Here is a 24813-nt window from a genome sequence, read left to right as displayed (position 1 = left end):
TCTCTGTCTCTTGACCATGTGATCCTCCTGCCTTGGCCTCCCAAACTGTTGGGATTACAGGTGTAAGCCACCATGCCTGGCCTTTTTTTTTTTTTTTTTTTTTTTTGAGATGGAGTCTCGCCTTGTCTCCCAGGCTGGAGTGCAGTGGCATGATCTTGGCTCACTGCAACCTCTACCTCCCAGGTTCAGGTAATTCTCCTGGCTCAGCCTCCAGAGTAGCTGGGACTGCAGGCGCGTGCCACCACACCCGGCTAATTTTTTGTATTTTTAGTAGAGACAGAGTTTCACAGTGTTAGCTAGGAAGGTCTCGATCTTCTGACCTCATGATTCTGCCCACCTTGGCCTCCCAAAGTGCTGGGATTACAGGCATGAGCCAACACGCCCGGCTGAGAGCGATTTTTCTTTTACTCTACTGGGATCCATCCAGGAAAACGGAAACAACGTAATAAAATTTTTTGAGAGAGGGTTTTGCTCTGTCACCTAGGCTAGGGTTGAGATTACAAGCATGAGACAACACACCTGGCCAGGATATTTCTGACAGAAAGATTTTAATACAGAGAATTGGATGCAAAAATGTTGGAAGAGTTGGAGGAATAAAAAAGCTAAGGTGATCATGCTATCCAGGGATCAGTAAACTTGGAAAGTGGTGGTTGTGCCTAGGGCTGCAGGAACAAAAGTGAAAGTTGTGTTATCCAGAGCCTCTAAATACTGAATTGTTGGGGATACTGCCATTACTTAGCCAGGAAGCCAGAAGCTTGCCTTCTAATTGCTGCTATGTAAATTGCTGCTGCGTAAGCCAAGGAGCTCTTAGTTCCATTGAAACTGCCAGCTTGGCCATCAGTTCTGCTGAAAGTTGGAGTAGATGACAGTTTCTCACTAAGGCTGTGTCAGAACAGAAACAGAAAAAAAAAGCGGCTTTTCCTTTTCTCTTGCCTCTTAATATGACATTATCTTCCATTGCAGAACCTAAACTCTCTGCTTGCAAGGAAGTCTGGGAAATATAGTACTTTGTAAGCTTCTAGCACTGGGCAGTAAAGAGAAGGCGACTAAGAGTGAGTGTGCCACTTAATTTTTATCCTTAAAACCTTTTCTGTGATATTTCTCTTTTCCATGTACTCAATATCCAATACATTAGCAAAATATACTCCAAACTTAGTTATCCATAATTTCTCTGGTACCTCCAAGTCTAAACTGCTCCTTCCTCTTGTTTAGGCTTCTACAATAGCTTATGCCTCTGCTTCTCTTCTTTCCCTTCTGCGATGTATGCTGAAGACAGCAGCCAAAATGAATGTTTACAAACAAAAATTAATTCACAGCGTGCCCCTGCTGCAGTGGCTTCCTGTGACACTCAGAATAATATCCTAACCAAGGCCTACCAAGCCTTATATGATCAGACTACTGCTCATACCTTCGTCATCTCCTCTCTACTCTTCCTGGCTGTAGCCACTTGGGTTCTTTGTTGTTTTTTGAATGTACCAAAGTAATTCTCATCTCAGAGCTTTGTGCTTGCTTTCTGTTCTGTATCGAATGTTCTTTCTCCACATCTATGTATGGTTAGATTCTTCACAATATTCCTTCCCCCTTCCTTTATTTAGGTCACTTCCTCTCAGAGAGGCCTTTCTTAACTGCTCTGTGGGTCCTTTACTATCACTTTGTCCAGGTTTTACGTGTGTAAACACATAACACACAGAGAGACTGTGTGTACACACATCCATGTATACATATATTGTGTATTCTCAAATATGTACTCATTTTATTGTCTGTTCTGAGTTTCATGATTGCAGGTGCTTTGTTATGCTCATCTCTGTACCTAGAAGAGTATTTAATAGAAAGAAGTTACTTGCCAGGTGTGGTGGCTCATGCCTATAATCCCAGCACTTTGGGAGGCCAAGGGGGGCAGATAAAGAGGTCAAGAGATCAAGATCATCCTGGCCAACATGGTGAAACCCCATCTCTACCAAAAATACAAAAAATTAGCTGAGCATGGTCGTACATGCCTGTAGTCCCAGCTACTCTGTAGGCTGAGGCAGGAGAATCGCTTGAACCCAGGAGGCAGAGGTTGCAGTGAGCTGAGCGCTTGAACCCAGGAGGCAAAGGTTGCAGTGAGCTGAGATCGCACTACTGCACTCCAGCCTGGCAACAGAGCAAGACTGTCTCAAAAAAAGAAAGGAGTTACTCATGGCAGGGTTAATAAGACTGGAGTTAGGAACTTGAGAAAATGCTTAAATTTTTTTTTATAGTCATTAAATCAACAAACACTGTTAACTTTCTCTGTCTCTTTCTCTATTTCTTATACTTGAGAAACCTCATACTCTTTGTGAACTGTAAACCTCATGTTGCTTTAAAAAGTTGATTGTTAGTATATACTAAGAAAAAAATTACTCTTTGTCTGCCTGGAGGTCTGAAAGCTCTATGTTGGTCAGTTTGTTTGTGTTTACATATATGTTTCTATACATGAAGACCTTTTTGTCTCATACTGTACCCAGAAGTCCAGTGCATGTTTTATTCTCTATTATTTTTGATAGCATCTCAGAAATTTTCCTTTTAATAGATACAAAAATGAAATTGTGAGTCTTTGGTTTACTTTCTTTTAATTTTCTTCTTTTTATAATTTATACACCATCTATTCTATCTGGCCTTTTTGTTGTTGTTGTTGTCTTTATTTTTAAGAAGGAATGACTTGTGTCACGTGAACTAGAATTCTTGTATTTGTGGCAAAAGTTCTTCCCTCATAGCACTGTTATACTTCACATTGATTAGACTATGGCTAGGGATAACACTTATCTTATTTACTGTTATACTTCAGTAGTTACATAATTCTCATTTTAGGGAAGTCATTTTTCTGAGGTTCACATTCCTCCTCTGTAGGCCATGCGTGGTGGGTCACACCTGTAATCACAGCACTTCAGGAGGCTGAGGAGGTTGATTGCTTGAGCCCTGGAGTTAGAGACCAGCCTGAGCTACATGGCGAAACTTGGTCTCTACAAAAAAATACAAAAATTAGCTGAGTGTGGTGTCTTATGACTGTAGTCCCAGATACTCAGGAGGCTGAGGTGCGAGGATCACCTGAGCCTGGGAAGTTGGGGCCAACAGTGAGCTGTGATCGTACTACTGCATTCCAGCCTGAGTGACAGAGTGAGAACTTGTCTCCAAAAAAAAAAAAAAAAGATTTACATTCCTTCTCTGTAAAATGAAGGGGATTTGCTAGATGACTTTTTATTATTAAAAAATTATAAAATCGTAAGGCATTTATTATAAAATTTAAATATGGTCTCAGAGCCATTTGTTAAAATGTGGGAAAAGCCTAGTTATGTAAAATGCTTTATTTCTGTAGCATTCTCTGGAATTCTAATTACATAGCATCCCAGTATAAAGGATAATTAAGAAAAAGTGCTTTCTTAGAGATAGTAAATAGCGTAACCTGCATTACATTCTTTAGCAACGCTCGTAACAGTTGGATTTTAGTATATCAGTTTGTGTAAGGATAAAAGTCTGGTTATTTCAGAGGTGTCATTTATGAACTTTGTGGGCTTAAATAAATGTTTGAAAATAATGAAACTATTTGTGTTATTAGCTAAGTAAAGATTAAACATGTTGGAGTCAGATTGGTCATTTAATAAAGTAAATCATTTAGACTATCTTGTGATTTATTTATTTCATCTGTAAAAATGGATAGAACTGTTATTATTCTTTTTAGAATGAGAATTCTGAGGGTTTCTCTTTAACTCATATGTGGTGGTGGTGTTGTGAAATGGAGTCTTGCTCTCTCTCAGATTATAGTCGGCTCACTGCAACCTCTGCCTTCCAGGTTCAAGTGATTCTCCTTCCTCAGGAGTATTATGTTTAAAATTTTTTTGTTTTATCACCGTGTGTGTGTGTGTGTGTGTGTGTGTGTATTATGTTTTTGTTTTTGAGATGGAGTCTTGCTCTGTTGCCCAGGCCGGAGGGCATGATCTTGGCTCACTGCAAGGCAGTGAGCCCACCACCATGCCCAGCTAACGTTTATATTTTCAGTAGAGATGGGGTTTTACCATGTTGGCTAGGCTAGTCTCAAATTCCTGACCTCAACTGATCCACCCATCTTGGCCACCCAAACAAAGTGCTAGGATTACAGGTGTGAACCACTGTGCTTGGATTTAACTCATACTTTTTTTATAAGACATGAGCACACATGACTTTTTCAGAGCAGGTCATGTATGCTACATTCTACTAGATATTATAATTGGTTTGAAGAATACTCTTCTAGAATTTAAGAGATTTTGGTGACTCCATTGATGACACGTTTGGATTGTAATTTGCTGTTGGTATAAGGAGCTTGTAATATTTATTTGATTATTACTTTCCTGAATGCAGCTTTAAAATTGATTTGCTACATCCATTCTATTAAAATATATGACTCCTTTGGCTTGAATTAATTAATATTTTTGAGACAAGGTCTTTCTCTGTTGCCCAGTTGGTAGTGTGATCACAACTCACTGCAGCCTTGAATTTGTGGGCTCAAGTGATCCTCTTGCCTCAGTGTTTTGAGTAGCTGAGACCATAGGCCTGCACCACCATGCTCAGCTAATTTATTTTTTTGTAGAGATGGGGTCTTTCTATGTCATCCAGGCTAGTCTCGAACTCCTGGGCTGAAGTGATTGTCCTGCCTCGGCTTCCCAAAGTTCTGAGATTACAGGTGTGAGCCACTGTAGCTGGCCAGTATTTTTTTTTTGTACATTTGATTTTTCAATTTAGAGCTTTACACTAATTCACTCAACAGATGGTTTTAGGCAGTGAGAATATGGTAGTTTCAGTGTTTCCCAACTCCCTCATCTCATGGCACAGATTGAAAATGATAGTCATGTTTGTATGGAACACTGGAGAAAACTTCAGGGGGAGATAAGGGCACATCAGTGTTTTCAAGTGCTGGAATTACAGATGTGAGCCACTTTGCCTGGTTCCAAATAAATTCTTACTGCCAATTTACATCTTGCAGTCATTGTTAGCTACACTATCAGTATGCAAAATTATGTTGCCATAATATCTTTTTTGTTTCAAAGTTTTTCTTTAGCATTTTGACTTTTATCATTAGGAGTTTCTTTAGGTAGTTTGCAAAACAGTCAGTGCTCTTCCAAGATAATATATTCAGTTTATTTTGTTTTGAGACAGAGTTTTGCTCTGTCACCAAGTTTGGAGTGCAGTGCATAGCTCACTGCGGTCTCAGTCTGGTCTCAGCCTTATGCCTCAGCCCTCCAGGTATAACTATGCCTGGCTAATTTTTAAAAATTTTTTATTTTGTAGAGAGGGGGTCTTGCCATGTTGTCCAGGCTGGTCTTGAACTACTGAGCTCAAGTGATGTTCTTGCCTCAGCCTCCCAAACTACTGGGATTACAAGGTGTGAGCCACTGTGCCTGGTCTTTTTTTTTTAAATGCAGAGATAGGGTCTCACTGTGTTGCCCAGGTTGCTATTGAGCGCCTATGCTAAAGTGATCCTCTCTGGGACTCCCAATGCTGAGATTAGAGGTGTGAGCCACTGTGTCCAACCTCAGGTTTTTTCTCTGCTATAAGCTTGAGCACAGTTACTATTGTGCAGAATCATCACTCAGCAATGAAAAATTTTTGATAGAGTATTTAGGATTAGTTGTTATGGCTGTGTTAATCAGGCATGCCATAAAATGTTATTCTGTTATTGAAATGTGGCACCTTTTCTATTTCTTTTGCTCTTTGGAAATTAACAAAGTTCTTGACAGTTTTTCTTGTAGTCTGGTACATTATATAATTCTGCTACTATATGCATCATTCTGGCTGTAGCTCTTGATTGAGTAATCTTGTAGTTAGCTTCTTGATCTGATATTATTGTAACTAATCTCATAAAATTGTGTCTTATTTTGTGTTTGCAGAGGCTTAGAGTACAATTATTTTTCTGTATGAATGTGTAATTTTACATTCTTAAAATGTTTCAATGTAAATTTTATTGAAAGATTATAAAATTCAGAATTTTAGGTTGGGCATAGTAGCTTATGCCTGTAATCCCAGCACTTTGGGAGGCTGAGGCAAGTGGATCACTTGAGACCAGGAGTTTGAGACCAGCCTGGCCATGACAAAACCCCATCTCTACTAAAAATGCAAAAATTAGCTGAGCTTGGTGGTATGTGCCTGTGTAATCTATATAATCAGCTACTTGGAAGACTGAGACATGAGAATTGCTTGAGCCCGGGAGGTGGAAGTTGCAGTGAGCTGAGATCACACTGCTGCGCTCCAGCTTGGGCGACAGAGGAAGACTGTCTCAAAAACAAAACAAAAAATTGTGTTTTTTGGAAGCATTCCTCTTGAAAATCAGCATAAGACGAGGATGCCCTCTCCCACCACTCCTATTCAATGTAGTATTGGAAGTCCTGGCCAGGGCAGTCAGGCAATAGAAAGAAATAAAGGGCATCCAAATAGGAAGAGAGGAAGTCAAACCATCCCTGTTTGCAGATGATGCGATGTTACATCTAGAAAACCCTATAGTGTCAGCCCAAAAACTCTTTCAGCTGCTAAACAACTTTAGCAAAATTTCAGGATACAAAATCAACATATAAAAATCAGTAGCATTTTTTTTTTTTTTTTTGGAGACAGAGTCTCGCTCTGCTGCCCAGACTGGAGTGCAGTGGTGCAATCTCAGCTCACTGTAACCTCTGCCTCCCAGGTGCAAGTGATTCTCCTTCCTCAGTCTCCTGAGTAGCTAGGACTACAAGTGCATACCACCACACCTGGCTACTTTTTTTTCTTCTTTTTTTTGCATTTTTAGTAGAGATGGAGTTTCACCATGTTAGCCAGTATGGTCTCAATCTCCTGACCTCATGATCCACCTAACTTGGCCTCCCAAAGTGTTAGGATTACAGGTGTGAGCCACCGTGCCCAGCCTCAAATCAGTAGCATTTCTGTACACCAACGTCCAATTCAGGAACACAATCCTGTTGATAGCTGCCACAAAAAAGAATAAAATACCTAGGAATACAGCTGATCAGGGAGATGAAAGATCTCTATAATAAGGATTAAAAACACTGCTCAGAGAAATCAGAGATGACACAAACAAATGGAAAAACGTTAAATGCTCGTGGATAGGTAGAATCAATACTGTTAAAATCAGCCCAAAGTAATTTACAGATTCAGAGCTATTCCCAATAAACTACCAATGATATTCTTCACAGAACTAGAAAGAAAACTTAAAAAAAAATTCATATATAATCAAAAAGTTTGAATAGCCAAGATAATCCTAAGCCAAAAGAATAGAGCTGGAGGCATCACATTCCAGACTTCAAATTATTATTTTTTTTTTGAGACAGAGTTTCACTTTAGTTGTCCAGGCTGGAGTGCAATGGCACAATCTCTTGGCTCACTGCAACCTCCACCTCCCAGAATCAAGCAATTCTCCTGCCTCAGCCTCCCGAGTAGCTGGGATTACAGGTGCCCACCACCACGCCTGGGTAATTTTTTGTATTTTAAGTAGAGACAGGGTTTCACCATGTTGTCCAGGCTAGTCTTGAACTCCTGACCTCAAGTGATTCACCTGCCTTGGCCTCCCAAAGTGTTGGGATTACAGGCATGAGTCACCACGTCTGGCCCAGACTTCAAACTATACTACAGGGCCACAGTAACCAAACAGCATGTTACTGGAACAGAAATGGACACATAGACCAGTGGAACAGAGAAGAAAGTTCAGAAATAAGGCTGCAAACAAACAATGGGGAAAAGGACCCCCTATTCAGTAAATAGTGCTGGGATAACTGGCTAGCCATTTGCTTAAGATTGAAACTGGACCCCCTTCCTTACACTGTATAGAAAAATCAACTCAGAATGGATTAAAGACTCCAATGTATAATCCAAAATATAAACACCCTGGAAGAAAATCTGGGAAATACCATTGAAGACATAGGCCTTGGCAAAGATACGATGACTAAGATGCCAAAAGCAATTGCAATTGACAAATGGGACCTAATTAAACTAAAGAGCTTCTGCACAGCTAAAGAAACTGTCAACAGAGTAAACAGACTACTACAGTGGGAGAAAATATTTGCAAACTATTCATCCGAAAATGCTGTGATATCCAGAATCTGTAAGGAACTTAAATTAACAAGCAAAAAACCCAGTTAAAAAGTGGGCAAAAGGCATGAACAGACACTTCAAAAGAATACATGCACAGCCAAGAAGCATATGAAAAAATGTTGGGTATCACTAATCACTAGAGAAATGCAACAAAACCACAGTGAGATTCCATCTCACACCAGTCAGAATAGGTATTATTAAAAAGTCAAAAAAGAACAGATGTTGGCAAAATTGTGGAGAAAAGGGAATGCATATACACTGCTTGTGGAAGTGTAAATTAGTTCAACCATTGGGGAAAGCAGCGTGGTGATTCCTTAAAGAGCTAAAAGCAGAACTACCATTCAACCCAGCAATCCCATTACTGGGTATATACCTAGAGGAGTAAAAATCATTCTCCCATAAAGACACATGCACACAACTATTCATTGCAGCACTGTTCACAATAGCAAAGACACAGAATCAACCTAAATGCCCATCAACGACAGACTGGATAAAGAAAATACACTGTGGAATACTGTGCAGGCATAAAGAATGAATGCAGTCATATCCTTTGTAGGAACATGGATGGAGCTGGAAGCCATTATCCAAACTAACATAGGAACAGAAAACGAAATACTAAATGGTCTCACTTATAAGTGAGAGCTAAATAATGAGAACACGTGGACACACAGAGGGGAATAACTGTCACTGGAGCCCTTGAGGGTGGAGGGTGGAGGGTGGGAGGAGGTACAGGATTAGACAAAAATAACTTATTAAGTACTATGCTTATTATGTGGGTGATGAAATAATCTCTACATCAAACTCCTATATGAGTTTACCTATATAACCTGCACATGTATCCAAACCTAAAATAAAAGTGAAATTGAAAATTAAGCATTTAGTAAATAAAACATTTAGTCAATGCCATAAATATTACGTATGATCAGAGAATCAGATTAAAAATTTTTTTTGAATCTCTAAAGGCCTATAATGTATTTAAAATGTTTTATGTATACTCAATTTCTTCTTTAGAAATTTTTTTTTGAATAGGAATTATTATAAATGAAATTTAGCATAGAATTAAAAGAGTTTAGCTAATCAACACCAAAAGCCAATGATAAATAAAAATGAATCAACTGAAAAATGATGAAAACAATTGTATTCTAATAGGAATCTGTAATACTAAATGATGATACTATGGAAACAAGTATGTATATCTTCATGGTTAGTAGGAAAAATGTGAAAAATAAGAACATGAAATGATAACACATAAATTGTGACTAAAAAAAGTGATAAATAGTTTTGGATGATTCAAATGGGAATGGAGGAGGAAGAATTAATATAGCTTTGGCAAAGTAATAATTACTACCTTCAGAATTCACAGACAGTGGCTGGGATAACAACGCCTGTTATCAGCACTTTGGGAGGCCGAGATGGGTGGATCATTTGAGGTCAGGAGTTTGAGACCAGTCTGGCCAACATGGTGAAACCATCTCTATTAAAAATACAAAAATTAGCCAGGCATGGTGGCACATTCCTGTAATCCCAGCTACTTGGGAGGCTGAGCCAGGAGAATTGCTAGAACCCAGGAGGTGTAGGTTGCAGTGAGCTGAGATCGTGCCACTGCACTCTAGCCTGGGCGACAAAGCAAGACTCAGTCTCAGAAACAAAAACAAAAATCTAGAGAGTTAACAGAGTCATACAAATAGTATCCAAATGTAATTTTGTCAGTTGTAGATTTTGGAATTATACTAAGTAGTTGGCAGCTTTAAAAATCACTGTAAAAACTTAAAAACATCAGTATCTTTTAAATATGGCTGTCAACAGCTCATCAGTAACTTTGACTTTTTAACAACTGCCCCAAAACTTTTCTGACTTGAAACAACCACCAAGTGGGGCTTGGAGGGGTCAGCTTGCTTCTGCTCTAGTTGGTGTTGGCCGGATGGCTTGACTGTGGTTGAAAGAGTCAGCATGTCTGCTACCTTAGCTAGAGTGGCTGGAGTGGCTGGCGTTGGCTAAGCTTCTTTAACCCTTTGGAGTCTCTCATCTTCTAGGACTTCTCTCTGCATTTGACCTCTCTTCCCAGCAGGCTAGTCAGACTTCCTTTTTTTTTTTTTTTTTAAATGGAGTCTTGCTATATTGCCCAGGCCTGTCATGAACTCCTGGGCTCAAGCTATCATCCCGCCTCTGCCTCCCTAAGAGCTGGGATTATAGGCATGAGCCACAGTGTCTGGCTAGTCAGACTTTTTAATGTAATAGTTGGCCTTCACGAATGTGAAATCAGTGGGTACATGGTCTCTTAATACTTGGGCCTAGAAGTCACATTGCATCACTTCTGCTGCATCCTTTTGATCAAAGCAAGACTCAGAGCCACCTCAGATTCAGGGTAAGGAAAATAAACTCTGCTGTGTAAGTGGGAGAGTGGCATCCACATGCAGAGATGGGAGGAATTGGTGGTGGTCATATATAAGGTAGCCTCTCAATACCTGATCTGTGTGCCAGGACACAGTGTTAGGAAACTTGACAATAGCAAACTGGTCCACATTCCCCCAGAGTTTTATTTTTGTCATTTGAAGTGTAGCATAGAATTCAAAAAAATCTTCTCAGGTGATCCTGACATGCTGTAAAGTTTGAGGTAAGTGATCCTTAACTAGTGGTGCCTGGACCAGCAGCATCAGCATCACCTGGGAACTTGTTAGAACTGTAGATTCTCAGAGTTTACTCCAGATTTGCTGAATCAGAAACTGTAAGTTTGCAATCTGTGTTTGAACAAGCCTTCCAGGTGATTCTGATGTATTGTAACATTTGAGAACCACTGTTTGAGTGTTTGGCAAACCGTGCATTGCAGGCCAAATCCAGGCCATTACCTTTTTTGGCGGGGAGTGGGGGGAGGTGTGCATATAAATTTTTATTTGAACAGAGCTATGCTTTTTTTTTGTTTCTATATTGTCTGTGGCTACTTTTACACCACAGAAGCAGGGTTGAGTAGTTGTGATAGAGGCCACATGACCCACTAGCCCTTGACAGAAAAAGTGTGCTGATGACTGTTCTAAAGGCCTACTTTATTTTTGCCCACTTACAGGGACTGTATCTGCCATGACACACCCTGAAGAGTGGTCCATCCTTTTAATGTTAGTGAATGTGACTTAGTGATTTATTCTCAGCCTTTGATGAATTCTCAGCAAAGTGGTAGTGGATGAACCAGGTTGCAACACAGGCTGATTAAAACCAGATTGTGAATAAGAAGCAGGCATTAGTAATTTTTAAAGCTCCCCAGGTCATGCCAGTATGCAGCCCAGTTGAAGAAACAGTGGATTGTTCCCTGTAAATAAGCCACCTGGAGATGCTGGTAAATCCAGATTCAGATTCTGCGCTTCTAACAAGACTGGGGAGGTTCTAGAGATTCTGTAGTTGTAACCAGCTCCCAGGTAATGTGGATAATGTTTAGTCACACCTGGCAAGCTTTTAAAATACTGATTCTGGAGTCTCAACAATGTTTCTAATTATTGCAGCATCTGTGTATTTAAAAGTTGCCCAAGTTGTTTGAATGTGCAATCAATTTGAGAACCCCTGAGTTTGGTACCAATGTTTGTATAATAGCATCATCTAGCAAATTTGCTAAAAATATATAAGCAGCCTATGTTTCTTTAACAAGATTGGGTCTTTGTGTTTTCTTTTAGCTTTCCATGTGATTTTGACAGAAACCTAAGCCAGTGAACCACTGCCTTAGAAGAAGGAAGAAAGGGTTGGAGAAACAGATTAGTACAGGTAGAGGGGCGGGACGCCATAGCTCACGCTTGTAATCCCAGTGCTTTGGGAGGCTGAGGTGGGTGGATCACTTGAGGTCAGGAGTTGGAGACCAGCCTGGCCAACATGGTAAAACCCCCGTCTCTACTAATAATACAAAAATTAGCTGGATTTGGTGGCACATGCCTGTAATCCCAGCTACTCAGAAGGCTGAGGTAGGAGAATTGCTTGAACCCAGGAGGCGGAGGTAGCCGTGAGCCAAGATTATGCCACTGCATTCTAGCCTAGGCAACAGAGCAAGACACTGTCTTCAAAAAAAAAAATAAAAAAATAAAAAAAAGATTACTGCAGGCAGAGGAAGTACAGTGGAATAAGTAACATTCATTTACATATTGGGACCGATTCCTGATGATTGCAAAGAAGAGTTCTCTTCATTGATTTTAGGTCTAATGAGATTAACCAAAAGATTCGTTGAATCTATAGTAGCAACAGCCATGGCCTTGCCCTTTTCTGTAGATTCTGGAAAGGACAGGAATGATTATGTCATGGAGAATCATCAGAAGAGAGTGCTGTGGTAGCTGAGTAATATTTATGTGTGTTGTTAGGGTCTCTCTCTGTCACTCAGGCTGGAGTGCAGGGGCATGATCATAGCCCACTGCAGCCTCGAGCTCCTGGGCTCAGGGAATCCTCTCTCCTCTGGATGGTAGGTGCTGCATGCCACAATGCCCTGTTAATTTTGTTCTTTAAAACAATATTAAATTTTTTTTTTTTATTTAAAATTTCTGTGGGTGCATAGTAGATGTGTATATTTAGGGGATATGTGATACGGGATATTTTGATAATGTGTAATAATTGTATCAGGGTAAATGAGGTATCCAACCCCTCAGTCATTTATCCTTTGTGTTACAAACAATCCAATTATACAACTTGTTATTTTAAAATGTGCAATTAAATTATTTTTGACTATAGTCACCTTGCGCTAGCAAAGACTAGGTCTTATTCAATCTTTCTAACTATCTTTTGTACCCATTAACCAGCCCCATGTCCCCCTATCTTCCTTCACCTAGCCTTCCCAGCCTCTGGTAACCATCATTCTACTCTTTATAGTTCAATTGTTTTAATTTTTACCTCCTACAAGTAAGTGAGAACATGCAAGGTTTATCTTTCTGTGCCTGGCTTATTTCACTTACGACCTCTAGTTTCATCCCCGTGGTTGGAAATATCAGGATCTCATGGTTGATTGCTGAGTATTTAATTTTATTTGTAGCAGTTGTAAATGGGATTACTTCCTTGATTTCTTTTTCAGAGTCTTCATTGTTCAGGCCTATGGAAATGCTAGTGATTTTTGTATGTTGATTTTGTATCCTGCAGCTTTACTGACTTTATCAGTTGTAATAGTTTTTGGTGGAGTCTAGGTTTTTCCAAATGTAAGGTAGTATCATCTGCAAACAAGGATAATTTGACTTTATTCTTGCCAATTTGGATCCTTTTTATTTTCTTATTGCTTTAGTTTAGGACTTTCATAATATGTTGATTAACGGTAGTGACAGTGGGCATCCTTGTCTTCTTCCAGATCTTAGAGAAAAGGCTTTCAGTTTTTTCCCCATTCTCTATTATACCAGCTCTGGGTCTGTTGTATATAGTCTTTATTTTATGTTGAGGTATGTTTCTTGTATACCCAGGTTTTTGAGAGTTTTTATCATGTTGCATTTTATCAAATGCTTTCTCAGCTTCAGTTGAAATCATCATATGGTTTTTGTCCTTAATTCTATGTATCAAATTGATTGATTTGCATATGTTGTGTTGAATCATCCTTACATTCTTGGATTAAGTCCCAGCTGGTAATTCTTTTAATGTGTTAGTTAATTCAGTTTGTTCATATTTTGTTGAGGATTTTTTCATCAATGTTTATCAGAGATATTGGCCTGTAGTTTTGTGTGTGTGTGGTTATTTTTTATGCATCTCTGTCTGATTTTGGTATCAGGGTAATAACTGGCCTCGTAGAATGAGTTTGTAAGTATTCCTTCCTTTGTAAGACCAGCCTGGCCAACATGGAGAAACCCTGTCTCTACTAAAGATACAAAATTAGCTTGGCGTGGTGGAGCGTGGCTGTAATCCCAGCTATTTGGGAGGCTGAGGCAGTAGAATCGCTGGAACCTGGGAGGTGGTGGTTGCAGTGAGCAGAGATTTACACCATTGCACTCCAGCCTGGGTTTTCTAATTTATTGGCACTAATTGTTCATACTAGCTTCTAATGATGCTTTGAATTTCTGCAGTATGAGTTATAATGTCTCCTTTTTTTAATTTCTGATTTTTTTTTTTTAATTTGGGTCTTCTCTCTTTTTTCTTAGTCTGGCTAAAGGTTTGTCAGTTTTTAAATTTTTTCAAAAAACAACTTTTGTTGATTTTTGTATTGTTTTCTTCTTTTCAATTTCTTTTATTTCTGCTCTGATCTTTATTTTATTTTCTTCAGCTAACTTTAGGTTTAGGTTTGGTTTCCTTTTGCTTTTCTGGTTCTTTAAGGTGCATCATTAGGTTGTTTATTTGAAGTTTTTTTTTGTTTTTTATGTAGCGCCTTATAGCTATAAACTTCCCTCTTAATTCTGCTTTTACTGTATCCCATAGGCTTTGGTTTGTTGTGTTTCCGTTATCATTTGCTTCCGTAAATTTTTCAGTTTCCTTTTTTCTTGAGACGGAGCCTTGCTCTGTTACCTGGGCTGGAGTAAGTAGAGACGGGGTTTCACCATGTTGGCCAGGCTGGTCTCCAGCTCCTGGTATCAAGTAATCTACCTGTTTTGACCTCCCAAAGTGTGGGGATTATAGGTGTGAGCCACTGGGCATGGCCCAGTTTCTTTCCTAATCTCTTCTTTCACCCACTGGTCATTCAGGAACATACTGTTTAATTTCCATATGTTTATGTGGTTTCCAAAATTCCTCATTATTTATTTCCAGTTTTATTCCATTGTGGTCAGAGGAGATACTTGATATTATTTCGGGTTTTTTTTAGTTTCTTACCACTTGTTTTGTGACCAAACGTATGGTCTGTCCTTGAGAATGATTCATGTACTGAGAAGAAAAATGTGTGTTCAACACCCCTTCAGTGAAATATTCTTAAATATTTATTTGGCCTGTTTGGTGTCTAGTGCAGAGTTTTTTTTTCTTTTTCTTTTTTTTTTTGAGATGGAGTCTTGCTCTGTCACTTAAGCTGGAGTCCAGTGGCATGATCCTGACTCACTGCAACCTCCGCCTGCTGGGTTCAAATGATTCTCTTGCCTCGGCCTCCCAAATCTCTGGGATTACAGGCATGTGCCACTACACCCTGTTAATTTTGTATTTTTAGTAGAGATGGGGTTTTACCATGTTAGCCAGGCTGGTCTCAAACTCCTGATCTCAGGTGATCTGCCTGCCTTGGCCGCCCAAAGTACTGGGATTTATAGGCGAGAGCCGCTGTGCCTAGCCAGTAGTGCAGATTAAGTCTGATGTTTCCTTGTGCATTTTCTGTCTGAGGATGATCTGTCCAATGCTGAAAGTGGGGTTTTGAAGTCTCCAGCTATTATTATATTGGGGTTTATCTCCCCATTTAGTGCTAATATTTGCTTCATATATCTTGGTGTGCCAGTATTTGGTACATATATAATTACACTTGTTATATTCTTTTGCTGAATTGAACTCTATTATTATAATGACCTTCTTTGTCTCTTAAAAAAATTTTTTTTTGAAGTCTGTTTTGTGTGATATAAATATAGTGACTTCTGTTACTTTTTGTCTTTTTTTCTGTTCGTTTTTGGTTTCCATTTGCATGGAATATCCTTTTCCATTCCTTTATTTTCAGTTTATGTGTGTGTCTATAGGTGAGATGTGTCTTTTACAAGCAACAGATTATTGCATCTTGTTTCTTTATCCATTCAGCACTCTTTGTCCTTTGATTGGAGATTATAGCCCATTTACATTCAGTATTATTATTGATGAGTAAGTATTTACTCCTGCGGTATTATTTGTTTTCTGGTGTTTTTGTGGTCTTCTCTTCGTGTCTTTCTCTTAGTGAAGGTGATTTTCTCTGCTGTTATGTTTTATTTTCTTCTAATTTTTTGTTTTTCACTTATTTGTAGATGGGAGTTTATCATGAGGCTTGCAAATAATACCTTATGGTTTATACAACACTGACTGCATAAACAAACCAACAAAAAGAAAACTATTTAAAAACTCAATACTTGGCCAGGCACGGTGGCTCACGCCTGTAATCCCAGCACTTTGGGAGGCTGAGGTGGGCGGATCACAAGGTCAAAAGATTGAGACCATTCTGACCAACATGATGAAGCCTCATCTGTACTAAAAAATACAAAATTAGCTGGGTGTGGTTGTGCAGGCCTATAGTCCCAGCTACTCGGGAGGCAGGAGAATTGCTTGAACCAGCGAGGCGGAGGTTGCAATGAGCCAAGATCGCATCACTGCACTCCACCTGACGACTGGTGACAGAGAGAGACTTTTGTCTCAAAAAAGAAAAAACAAAAAAAAAAACCACTTTAACTTTCTGTCCTCACTTTGTAACTGTTTGCTGTTTCTATTTGTATATTATTGTCTCTGTTGAAAAGTTATACTTATTATTTTTGGTCTGTTTATCTTTTCATCTTTCTGTTACTACTTAAGATAGGAGTAGTCTACACAGCACAATTTCGATGTTACAGAATTCTGTGTTTGTGTACTTACTGTCTCCAGTCAGCCTTGCACCTGCAGATAATTTCTTCTTGCTCATTAACATCCGTTTTTTTCAGAATGAAGAACCTGCCTGTGGCATTTCATGTAGGACAGGTCTGGTGTTGATGAAATTCATCAACTCTTGTTTGTCTGGGAAAACCTTTATTTATCTTTCATGTTTGAAGGATATTTTTGTTGCATATGCTACTCTAGAGTAAAAATTTTTTTTGTCAGGACTTTACATATGTCATGATGGTCTCTCCTGGCCTGTAAGGTTTCCATTGAAAAGTCTGCTGCCAGATATATTGGAGCTCCATTGTGTTATTCGTTTCTTTTCTTGTGCTGCTTTTAGAATTCTTTTTTATCCTTGGTCTTTGAGAGTTTGATTATTAAACTAATAATGGGTTAAATCTACTTGGTATTCTATGACCATCTTATACTTGAATATTTGTATGTTTCTCTCAGTTTCAGAAATTTTCTGTTATTATCCTTTTGAATAAATTCTCTTTCTCTCTACCTCCTTTTTAAGGCTAGTTACTTTTAGATTTGCCCCATTGAGGCTATTTTCTAGATCTTATAGGCGTGCTTCATTCTTTTTTATTCTTTTTTCTTCTCTGTTTTCAAACAGACTCATAAATCTCATGAATTCTTTCTTCTGCTTGATCAGTTTTGCTGTTAAGAGACTCTGATGAATTCTTTAAATGTCAAATGCATTTTTCAACTTAAGAATTTCTGCTTCGTTTTTAAAAATTAATTTCTTTGTTAAATTTATCTGATAGGATTCTAAATTTCTTCTCTGTTATCTTGAATTTCATTTGAGTTTCCTCAGAGCAGCTATTTTGAATTATCTGTCTGAAAAGTCATATACCTCTGTTTCTCCGAGATTGGCCCCTGGTGCCTTATTTAGTTCTTTTGATTAGGTTATGTTTTCTTCGATGGTCTTGATGCCTTGATGCTAGTGGATGTTTGTCAGTGTCTAGGCATTGAAGAATTAGGTATTTATTGTAGGCTTCACAGTCTTGGCTTATTGTACTCATCCTTCTTGAGAAGGCTATCCAAGTATTCAAACCTACTTGGTAGTTGTGATCAAAGTTTTTGTTCACTACAGCTGTATCTGCATTAGGGCACCCCAAGCCTAGTAATGCTATAGTTCTTGCACACTTACAGAGATACCAGCTTGGTGGTTGATATAGTTAGGCTTTGTGTCCCTACCCAAATCTCATCTTGTATTATCCCTCATAATCCCCATGTGTCAAGGGAGAGACTAGGTGGAGATAATTGGATCATGGGGGTGGTTTCCCACATGCTTTTCTGGTGATAGTGAGTACATTACATGAGATCTGATGGTTTTGAAAGTGTTTGGTAGTTCCTCCTGTGTTCATTCTTCTTCCTGCTGCCTTGTGAAGAAAGTTCCTGGCTTTCCCTTCACCTTCTGCTATGATTTTAAGTTTCCCGAGGCCTCCCCAGCCATGTGGAACTGTGAATCAATTAAACCTCTTTCCTTTCTAGATTACCCAGTCTCAGGCAGTTCTTTGTAACAGTGTGAGAATGGACTAATACTGTGGTTTTGGATAACATCTGGAAGAATTCTCTGGATTGCCAGGTAGAGACTCTTGTTTTCTTCCCTTACTTTCTCCAAAATGAATGCAGTCTCTCTCTGGCTAAGCTGCCTGGAGCTTGGAGAGGAGTGACACAGCAGTCTTGTTACTACTGTAACATCATTGAGAGTGTACTTGGTCAGATCTGAAGCCAGCAAAGCACTCTGTCTTGCCCACGTCCCACTGTAGCTATTACCTGAGTACAACCTGTGTTCTTTCTAGGCCTTCAGGCTATATACAATTAATATTTCAAGAGTGACTGAAGCCAGCCATTCTTGTGTATTTCCCTTCAGGGTGGTGAATTCCCCTGGGCCCCGGACAGGTTCAGAGTTACAGAGATACCGTCTGGGAGCTAAGGCCTGAAATCAGAAACCTTAGAAATTTCCCGGGGGCTCTATTCAACTATGTTTAAGCTGGTACTGAAATCACAAGACAGAGTGTTTCCTACTTTTCCCTTTCCTTTTCCCAGGCAGTGGGGTCACTCCATGTGTCTACCTCCACACAGGGCCATGGGGAGTACTGCCACATGTTCTTAAGTGAATATTATCACTGTTCTCTTAAGGCCCAAGGGCTCAGCTTTTCATGAATGTTGCCATTCATGGGACTCACCCTTCAGGGCAGTGAGTTCTCTTCTGGCTTAGGATAGGTCCAGAGGTACCATCCATTGTTCTCTGGAATTGGGGACCCCAGGAGCCCACATAGAGCTCTTCCCAACTATGTTTGAGCTGGTACCTAAGCTGCAAGACAAAATTCTCTTTATTTTTCCCTGCCCTTTTCTCAAGCAGAAGGAGTCTCTCCTCATAGCCACCATAGCTGTGAATATGCTGGGTTCACACCTGAAGCTTGCATGTCTCAGTCTTAGCTGAGGCCCACAGTGTGTATTATTTGGTTACTGCTGGTGATTATTCAGGGTCTAAGGGCTCTGTAGTGTCAGCAAGTGATGAATTCCTTCAGGACTTGATCCTTCTCTTCAAGGTAGCAGGTTCCTTTCTGGCTCAGGGTGTGTCTATAAATGTCATCTGGGAGTTAGAGCCTAGAATGGGGACCTCACAACTCTGCCTGATGCCTTATTCAAGTGTGGCTTGAGGTGGTATTTATGTTGCAAAACAAAGTCCTGTTTATTCTTCTCCTCTTCTCAAGGAGAAGGAAGGAATCTCTTTTGGAGCCAGGAGTCTTGCTGCCTATGATTGGGGGATGTATGACACAAGCACTCCCTTAGCCACACTGGCTGGTGTCTCACTAGGCCATGTCCCTCCAAGTCCACTGGCTCTGAGCCCAGCACAGCACTTTAACTTGCCTAGGAGTTACAGTCCTTGTGATCTAGCTACCTTTTCGTGTTATTTATGACCCTGGAGCACTTTAGCCTGTGGTGGTGGGGCTTGCCAAAACTCAAGTTCCAACCTCCAAGCTGTGTGATTGTGCTCTACCTAGGGCTGGTCTAAATGCTCCATTCATTGTCATTGGCTGAGTTCTGCTTGGGGTTGGCAGCACTGCGTTCCAGGGTGTAGTCCTACAGTTGCTGTGCTCTTCTCCCATGTGCGCCAGAAATTCTTCCTCTGTGCCATGTGGTTGCTACGAGCCGATGGGGGAGGGCTGAGGTTAGCAATTCAAGACTGCCTTTTCTATCTTCTTCACTGCCTCTTTCAGCCATATGAAGGTAAGAGCAGGTACTGTGATTGTTTACATGGTTTTTGGTTCTTATGAAGGTACTTTTTATTAGATGGTTGACAAATTTGGTGTTCCTGCAGGGAGGTCGATCAGTGGTGGCTTCTGTTTGGCCATATTGCTCTGTCACCCATTGTAGCTTATTTTTATTTTTAATTTTTGCTGCGAGGGAGTCTTCTTATGTTCCCTAGGCTGTTATCAAATGCTTTACTTCAAGTGATCCTCCCATCTTGGCTTCCCAAAGTGTTGGGATTACAGGCGTGAGCCACTTTGCCTGGCCTGAATAGTATTTAAATAAATCACAAGGACTTTAAACTACAAAATGTCTACTTAGAGCAAAAGGCACCTTATTTGTATGAACTGGAAACAGGGATAATGCTATTTATGGATACATAGCCTATTCTCTTACTAACCTTTCTGGATTAGATCTGCCATCTTTGATTTGCATCTTAGCTTTTATCCTTTCCTGAAGACAGCAGAGATAGTGTTGCTCTAAATGAGTTCATACATGTGTGAAGAATAACTTTAGTGAGCTGTTGGTTTTAAACAGTTATCTATTATTCTATGCAGTTTTATAAGTTCATTTTATAATGAGCAGATTGGTCAACTGACATATTTTTGATTATTTGTAATACGTATATTGCTTGGAATAATACTGTTAATTTCCTGAAATATAAGTGAACCATAGCTTTTCTGTTGGTGGCTTTTAAACTTTTTATGATAGGAAAATAAATGGTGTGAATTTTCTCCTGGGAAGGTATAGACTAGAGACTTAGGTACCAGTAGACTAATTGAAGAATTTCTGTGTAGCAGTTTAGTATAGAAAAGAATTAGCTGTCCATGAGGGCGGGCTTTTAAGAATAACAGCAATAACAACAACAAAAAAGAAGAATTAGCTGTTAGGTAGCTGTGGCTTGAGATTGGCAAGTCAGAGACAGAACTGTTGCTTTATTAACAATGTACTTTTCATACTAATGGAAGTATTAAAGGTATATAGCCAAGGTTATTGTGACTGGGTGCACTGGCTCACGCCTCCAATTTCAGCTCTTTGGGAGGTCAGGAGTTTGAAATCAGGAGTTTGAAATCAGGCTGGCCAACATGGCGAAACCGCATCTCTGCTAAAAATACAAAAATTAGCTGAGTGTCATGGAACATGCCTGTAGTTCCAGCTACTAAGAAGGCTAAGACACAAGAATTGCTTGAACCCGGAGGTACAGGTTGCAGTGAGCCAAGATCACGCTACTATACTCCAGCCTGGGTGATGGAGTGAGACTCTGTCTCTAAAACAAAACAAAGCCAGTAAATAGCCCAGATTATTGACATCTAATTTCATGAAATACTACTCATTCTATTCAAGTGTATAGAAAATTTAATTTTGGTAATGTTACATTTTAAAGGCAATAGCATTCAGGACATAGGTATGGGCAAAGATTTCATGATGAAGTTGCTAGAAGCAACTGCAATAAAAGCAAAAATTGACAAATGAGATCTAACTAAAGAGTTTCTGTACAATCAAAGAAACTGTCAGCAGAGTAAACAGACAACATACAGAAGGGAGAAAATATTTACAAACTTTATCTGATAATATTCTCATATCCAGAATCTATGATGATTTGCCATCCATGAATCTTCTTTGGTGAAATGCCGTCTTTTGTTCATTAAAAAAATGGATTTGTTGGCGGGGTGTGGTGGCTCATGCCTGTAATCCTAGCACTTTGGAAGGCCAAGGCTGGCAGATCACTTGAGGTCACGAGTTGATGACCAGCTTGGCCAATGTGGTGAAACCTTGTCTCTACTAAAAAATACAAAAATTAGATGGGTGTGGTGGCACACACCTGTAATCCCACCTACTTGGGAGGCTGAGGCATAAGAATCGTTTGAACCCGGGAGGCAGAGGTTGCAGTGAGCCGAGATCACGCCACTGCACTCCAACCTGGGCAGCAGAGCGAGATTCCATCTCAAAAAATAAATAAATAAATAAAATAAAAATTTCTTTGTATTTATTGAGTTGTTGTATGTTTTGTAGATATTTTCTTCCCTGCTTTGGCTTGCCCTTTTCATTTTTGTAGTGTTTTTTAAAGATCAAACTTTTTTTTAAATGAAGTCAATTTATTGATTTTGTTCTTCTCTAGTTTTCTTTTGTGGTCTGTTAAGAAATGTTTGCAGCCAGGCACGGTGGCTCACACCTATAATTCCAGCACTTTGGGAGGCTGAGTTGGGTGAATCGTGAGGTCAAGAGATCAAGACCATCCTGGCCAACATGGTGAAACCCCATCTCTACTAAAAATGCAACAATTAGCTGGGTGTGGTGGCACGCGCCTGTAGTTCCAGCTACTCAGGAGGCTGAGGCAGGAGAATTGATTGAATCAGGGAGCTGGAGGCTGCAGTGAGCCAAGATTGCACCACTGCACTCCAGCCTGGTGACAGAGCGAGACGCCATCTCAAAAAAAAAAAAAAAGTTTGCTTAACCCTGTTCAGCCTGTTCAGTAAGTTTTTTTTTCTCAGTGTTTTCTTGTAGAAGTTTAGGTCTGTGATCTATTTCAAGTTAAATTTTATAAATGTCCCGTGGTAAGGGTTGAAGTTTTTTTTTTTTATTATTATTATTAAATTCTTTGCATCTGGCTCTCCAGCTTGTTTCATTAACATTTGCTTTATACATTTTCCCATCTTTATTGGCACCTTTTATATAAAAAAAATTTGACTATATATATGGGTCATGTCTGCTTTATTGATCTTTTTGCTTGTCTTTCTCTCTCTCTCTCTCTCTCTCTCTCTCTCTCTCTCTCTCTCTCTCTTTCTTTCTTTCTTTTTTTTTATTCTGAGACAGTCTTGCTCTGTTTTCTGGGCTAGAGTGCAGTGAAATGAAAATGACTTACTGCAGTCTTCATCTCCTGGGCTCAAGTAATCCTCCTGCTTTAGCCTTCTGAGTAGCTCGGACCACAGGCATGTGCTACCACGCCTGGCTAATTTTTGGAATTTTTGTTAAGATAGGGGTCTCACTTTGTTGCCAAGGCTGGTCTCCAACTCCTGGGCTCAAGTGATTCTCTCAAAGTGCTGGGTTTACAGATGTGAGCCATTGTATCCAGCCTTTGCCTGTCTTTATACAGTACCACACTGCATTGATTACTGTAGCTTTCATAGTAAGTCTTGAAATTAGGTAGTATGGGTATTCTAACTCTGTTCCTCTTTTTCAAAGTTATTTTGGCTTTCTTTGTCCTTTATGTTTTCATATACCTTTTATAATTAACTTTTCAATTTCTACAAAAAAATCTTACTGAGATTTAGAGTGGGATTGCATTGCATGTATAGATCAATTTGATGTGAATCAAGATTTTACTACTAGTAAGTCTTTTAATCCAAACAGTATATGTGTTTCTCAAAGCAGAGGGCCATAGTTTTGTCTGTTTGTGTGTGTACGATTTTATCCCTTTATTTGACAATGATTGGTTAGTTGTTGTCCACATTGACTTTCGATAGATTTTTCAAGGTGGTGACAGGTACATAGGTAATCAATGCATAGAGCTTGTTTGGTGAATGTTCAGCCTCCTCATGTTTTCTGGATAACCGCATATAGGTACCTATGGGATATTTCTTATTCCTTTGGTCCTGACAGCTTTGTTTTGCCTGGTGTCAATGTGCACATCTAGAGTTTCCATCTCCTTCATGGCAAGTTTCTGGATCTCTTTGAGTGCCTGAGGGGCATGCTTCTTGAAGCCCACTCCATGAATGTAGATGGTGTCTTCTTCGGTCACCACCTTCCTGATAGCAGAATGATTCTTCTTCTTGGCACCCAGCTTTGTGGAGCTGTTTTCTGCTGGACCTAAGTTGGAAAGGAAGAGCATGAAAGATTGTCTCTGATTATTTACGTTTTCTTTAATTTCTCTGAGCATGTTTTGTAGTCATCATTGTGAAGTCTTGTATATTTTTGTCAAATTTATCCTTAAGTTTTTTTCTATTTGTTAATGTAAATGGTATTTTTTTTAAAGTTCAATTGCTTATTGGTCATTGCTGATCTATAGAAATATGACTGAGTTTTGTATTTTGAATTTTTTTACTGCCTTGCTAAACTCACGTATTCTAGCAGTTTTTTTCTGCAGATTTCATAGTGTTGTCTGTAGAGCTGATCATAACTGTGGATAAAGACAATGTTATATTCTTCCTTACTAATATGTATGCGTTTAGTTTCTTGTATGATTGCATTGCTATAATTTCTAGTGTAATATTGAATAGAAGTGATGAGTAGACATTCCTGGCCATGTTCTAGATCTGAGGGTGAAAGTAGCCTTTTGCCACTAACCAGGATGTTAGACGCAAATTTTTCATATGTCCCCTTTATTAGACAGAGGGAGTTACCTTATATTCCCATATTCTTGAGAGTTTTTAAAGATCAGGAATGGATGATTTTCGTCCAGTGTTTTTTTGTGTCTGTCATAGGAGAGAGAGGGTCGATTGCAGTGCAGTGGCATGATCACAGTTCACTGCAACCTTGAACTCCTGTGCTGAAGTGATTCTCTTGCCTTAGCCTCCTGAGCAGCTAGGACTACAAGTGTGTGCCACCATGCTTGGCTCATTAAAAAGAAAATATAAAGATGGGTCTTGCCATATTGCTCAGGCTAATCTTGAACTCTTGGCCTCATGGGATCCTCCTATCTTGGGCTCCCAAAGTACTGGGATTATAGGGATGAGCCACCATGCCTGGCCCTGATTTTAGTTCTTGAGGTCAAGTTTAATACACTCAAATTAAAAAATCTATTTGTACCATTCAGTTAATTTTGGCAAGCCCATCCACTTATGTAAATCAAATCCTTTTTTAAGATACAGATCATTACAATTACCTAGAAAGTTCTCCCATACTACTTCTTAGACATTCCCAACCCATAACCCCAAAGGCAAGTCCTGTTCTGATTTTCTTCCATAAACTAGTTGTGCTCTTTCTACAACTTCACATAAATAGAATCATGTTGTATATATGTGTATCTGTGTGTGTGTATGAGACAGACTTCTTTTGCTTGGAATAACATTTTTGAGATTCATCTATGTCGTTGCGTGTTTCAGTAGTTTT

General features: G+C 39.4%; 1 protein-coding gene across 20 annotated transcripts in view; it reads left to right on the top strand.

The window, feature by feature from the left end:
• ACAP2 (ArfGAP with coiled-coil, ankyrin repeat and PH domains 2) overlaps positions 1-24813 on the top strand; it is a 166507-nt gene that overhangs the window by 63669 nt on the left and 78025 nt on the right. For 5 of the 20 annotated variants that reach the window (XM_035274942.3, XM_078350549.1, XM_078350550.1 and 2 more), the window contains exon 1: positions 19671-19743. The exons of the other annotated variants lie outside the window; for them this stretch is intronic. In XM_035274942.3, coding sequence (XP_035130833.2) covers positions 19738-19743 — 6 coding nt within the window. In that variant the 5' untranslated portion in view covers positions 19671-19737. Of the gene's footprint in view, positions 1-19670; positions 19744-24813 lie in introns of those variants that run through there. 20 annotated transcript variants of the gene reach the window in all.

This window comes from Callithrix jacchus, chromosome 15 (genome assembly GCF_049354715.1).
Source record: "Callithrix jacchus isolate 240 chromosome 15, calJac240_pri, whole genome shotgun sequence".
Taxonomy (NCBI): domain Eukaryota; kingdom Metazoa; phylum Chordata; class Mammalia; order Primates; family Cebidae; genus Callithrix; species Callithrix jacchus.
Note: the sequence above shows the minus strand (reverse complement) of the source record. Positions and strands in the feature narration are given on the sequence as shown.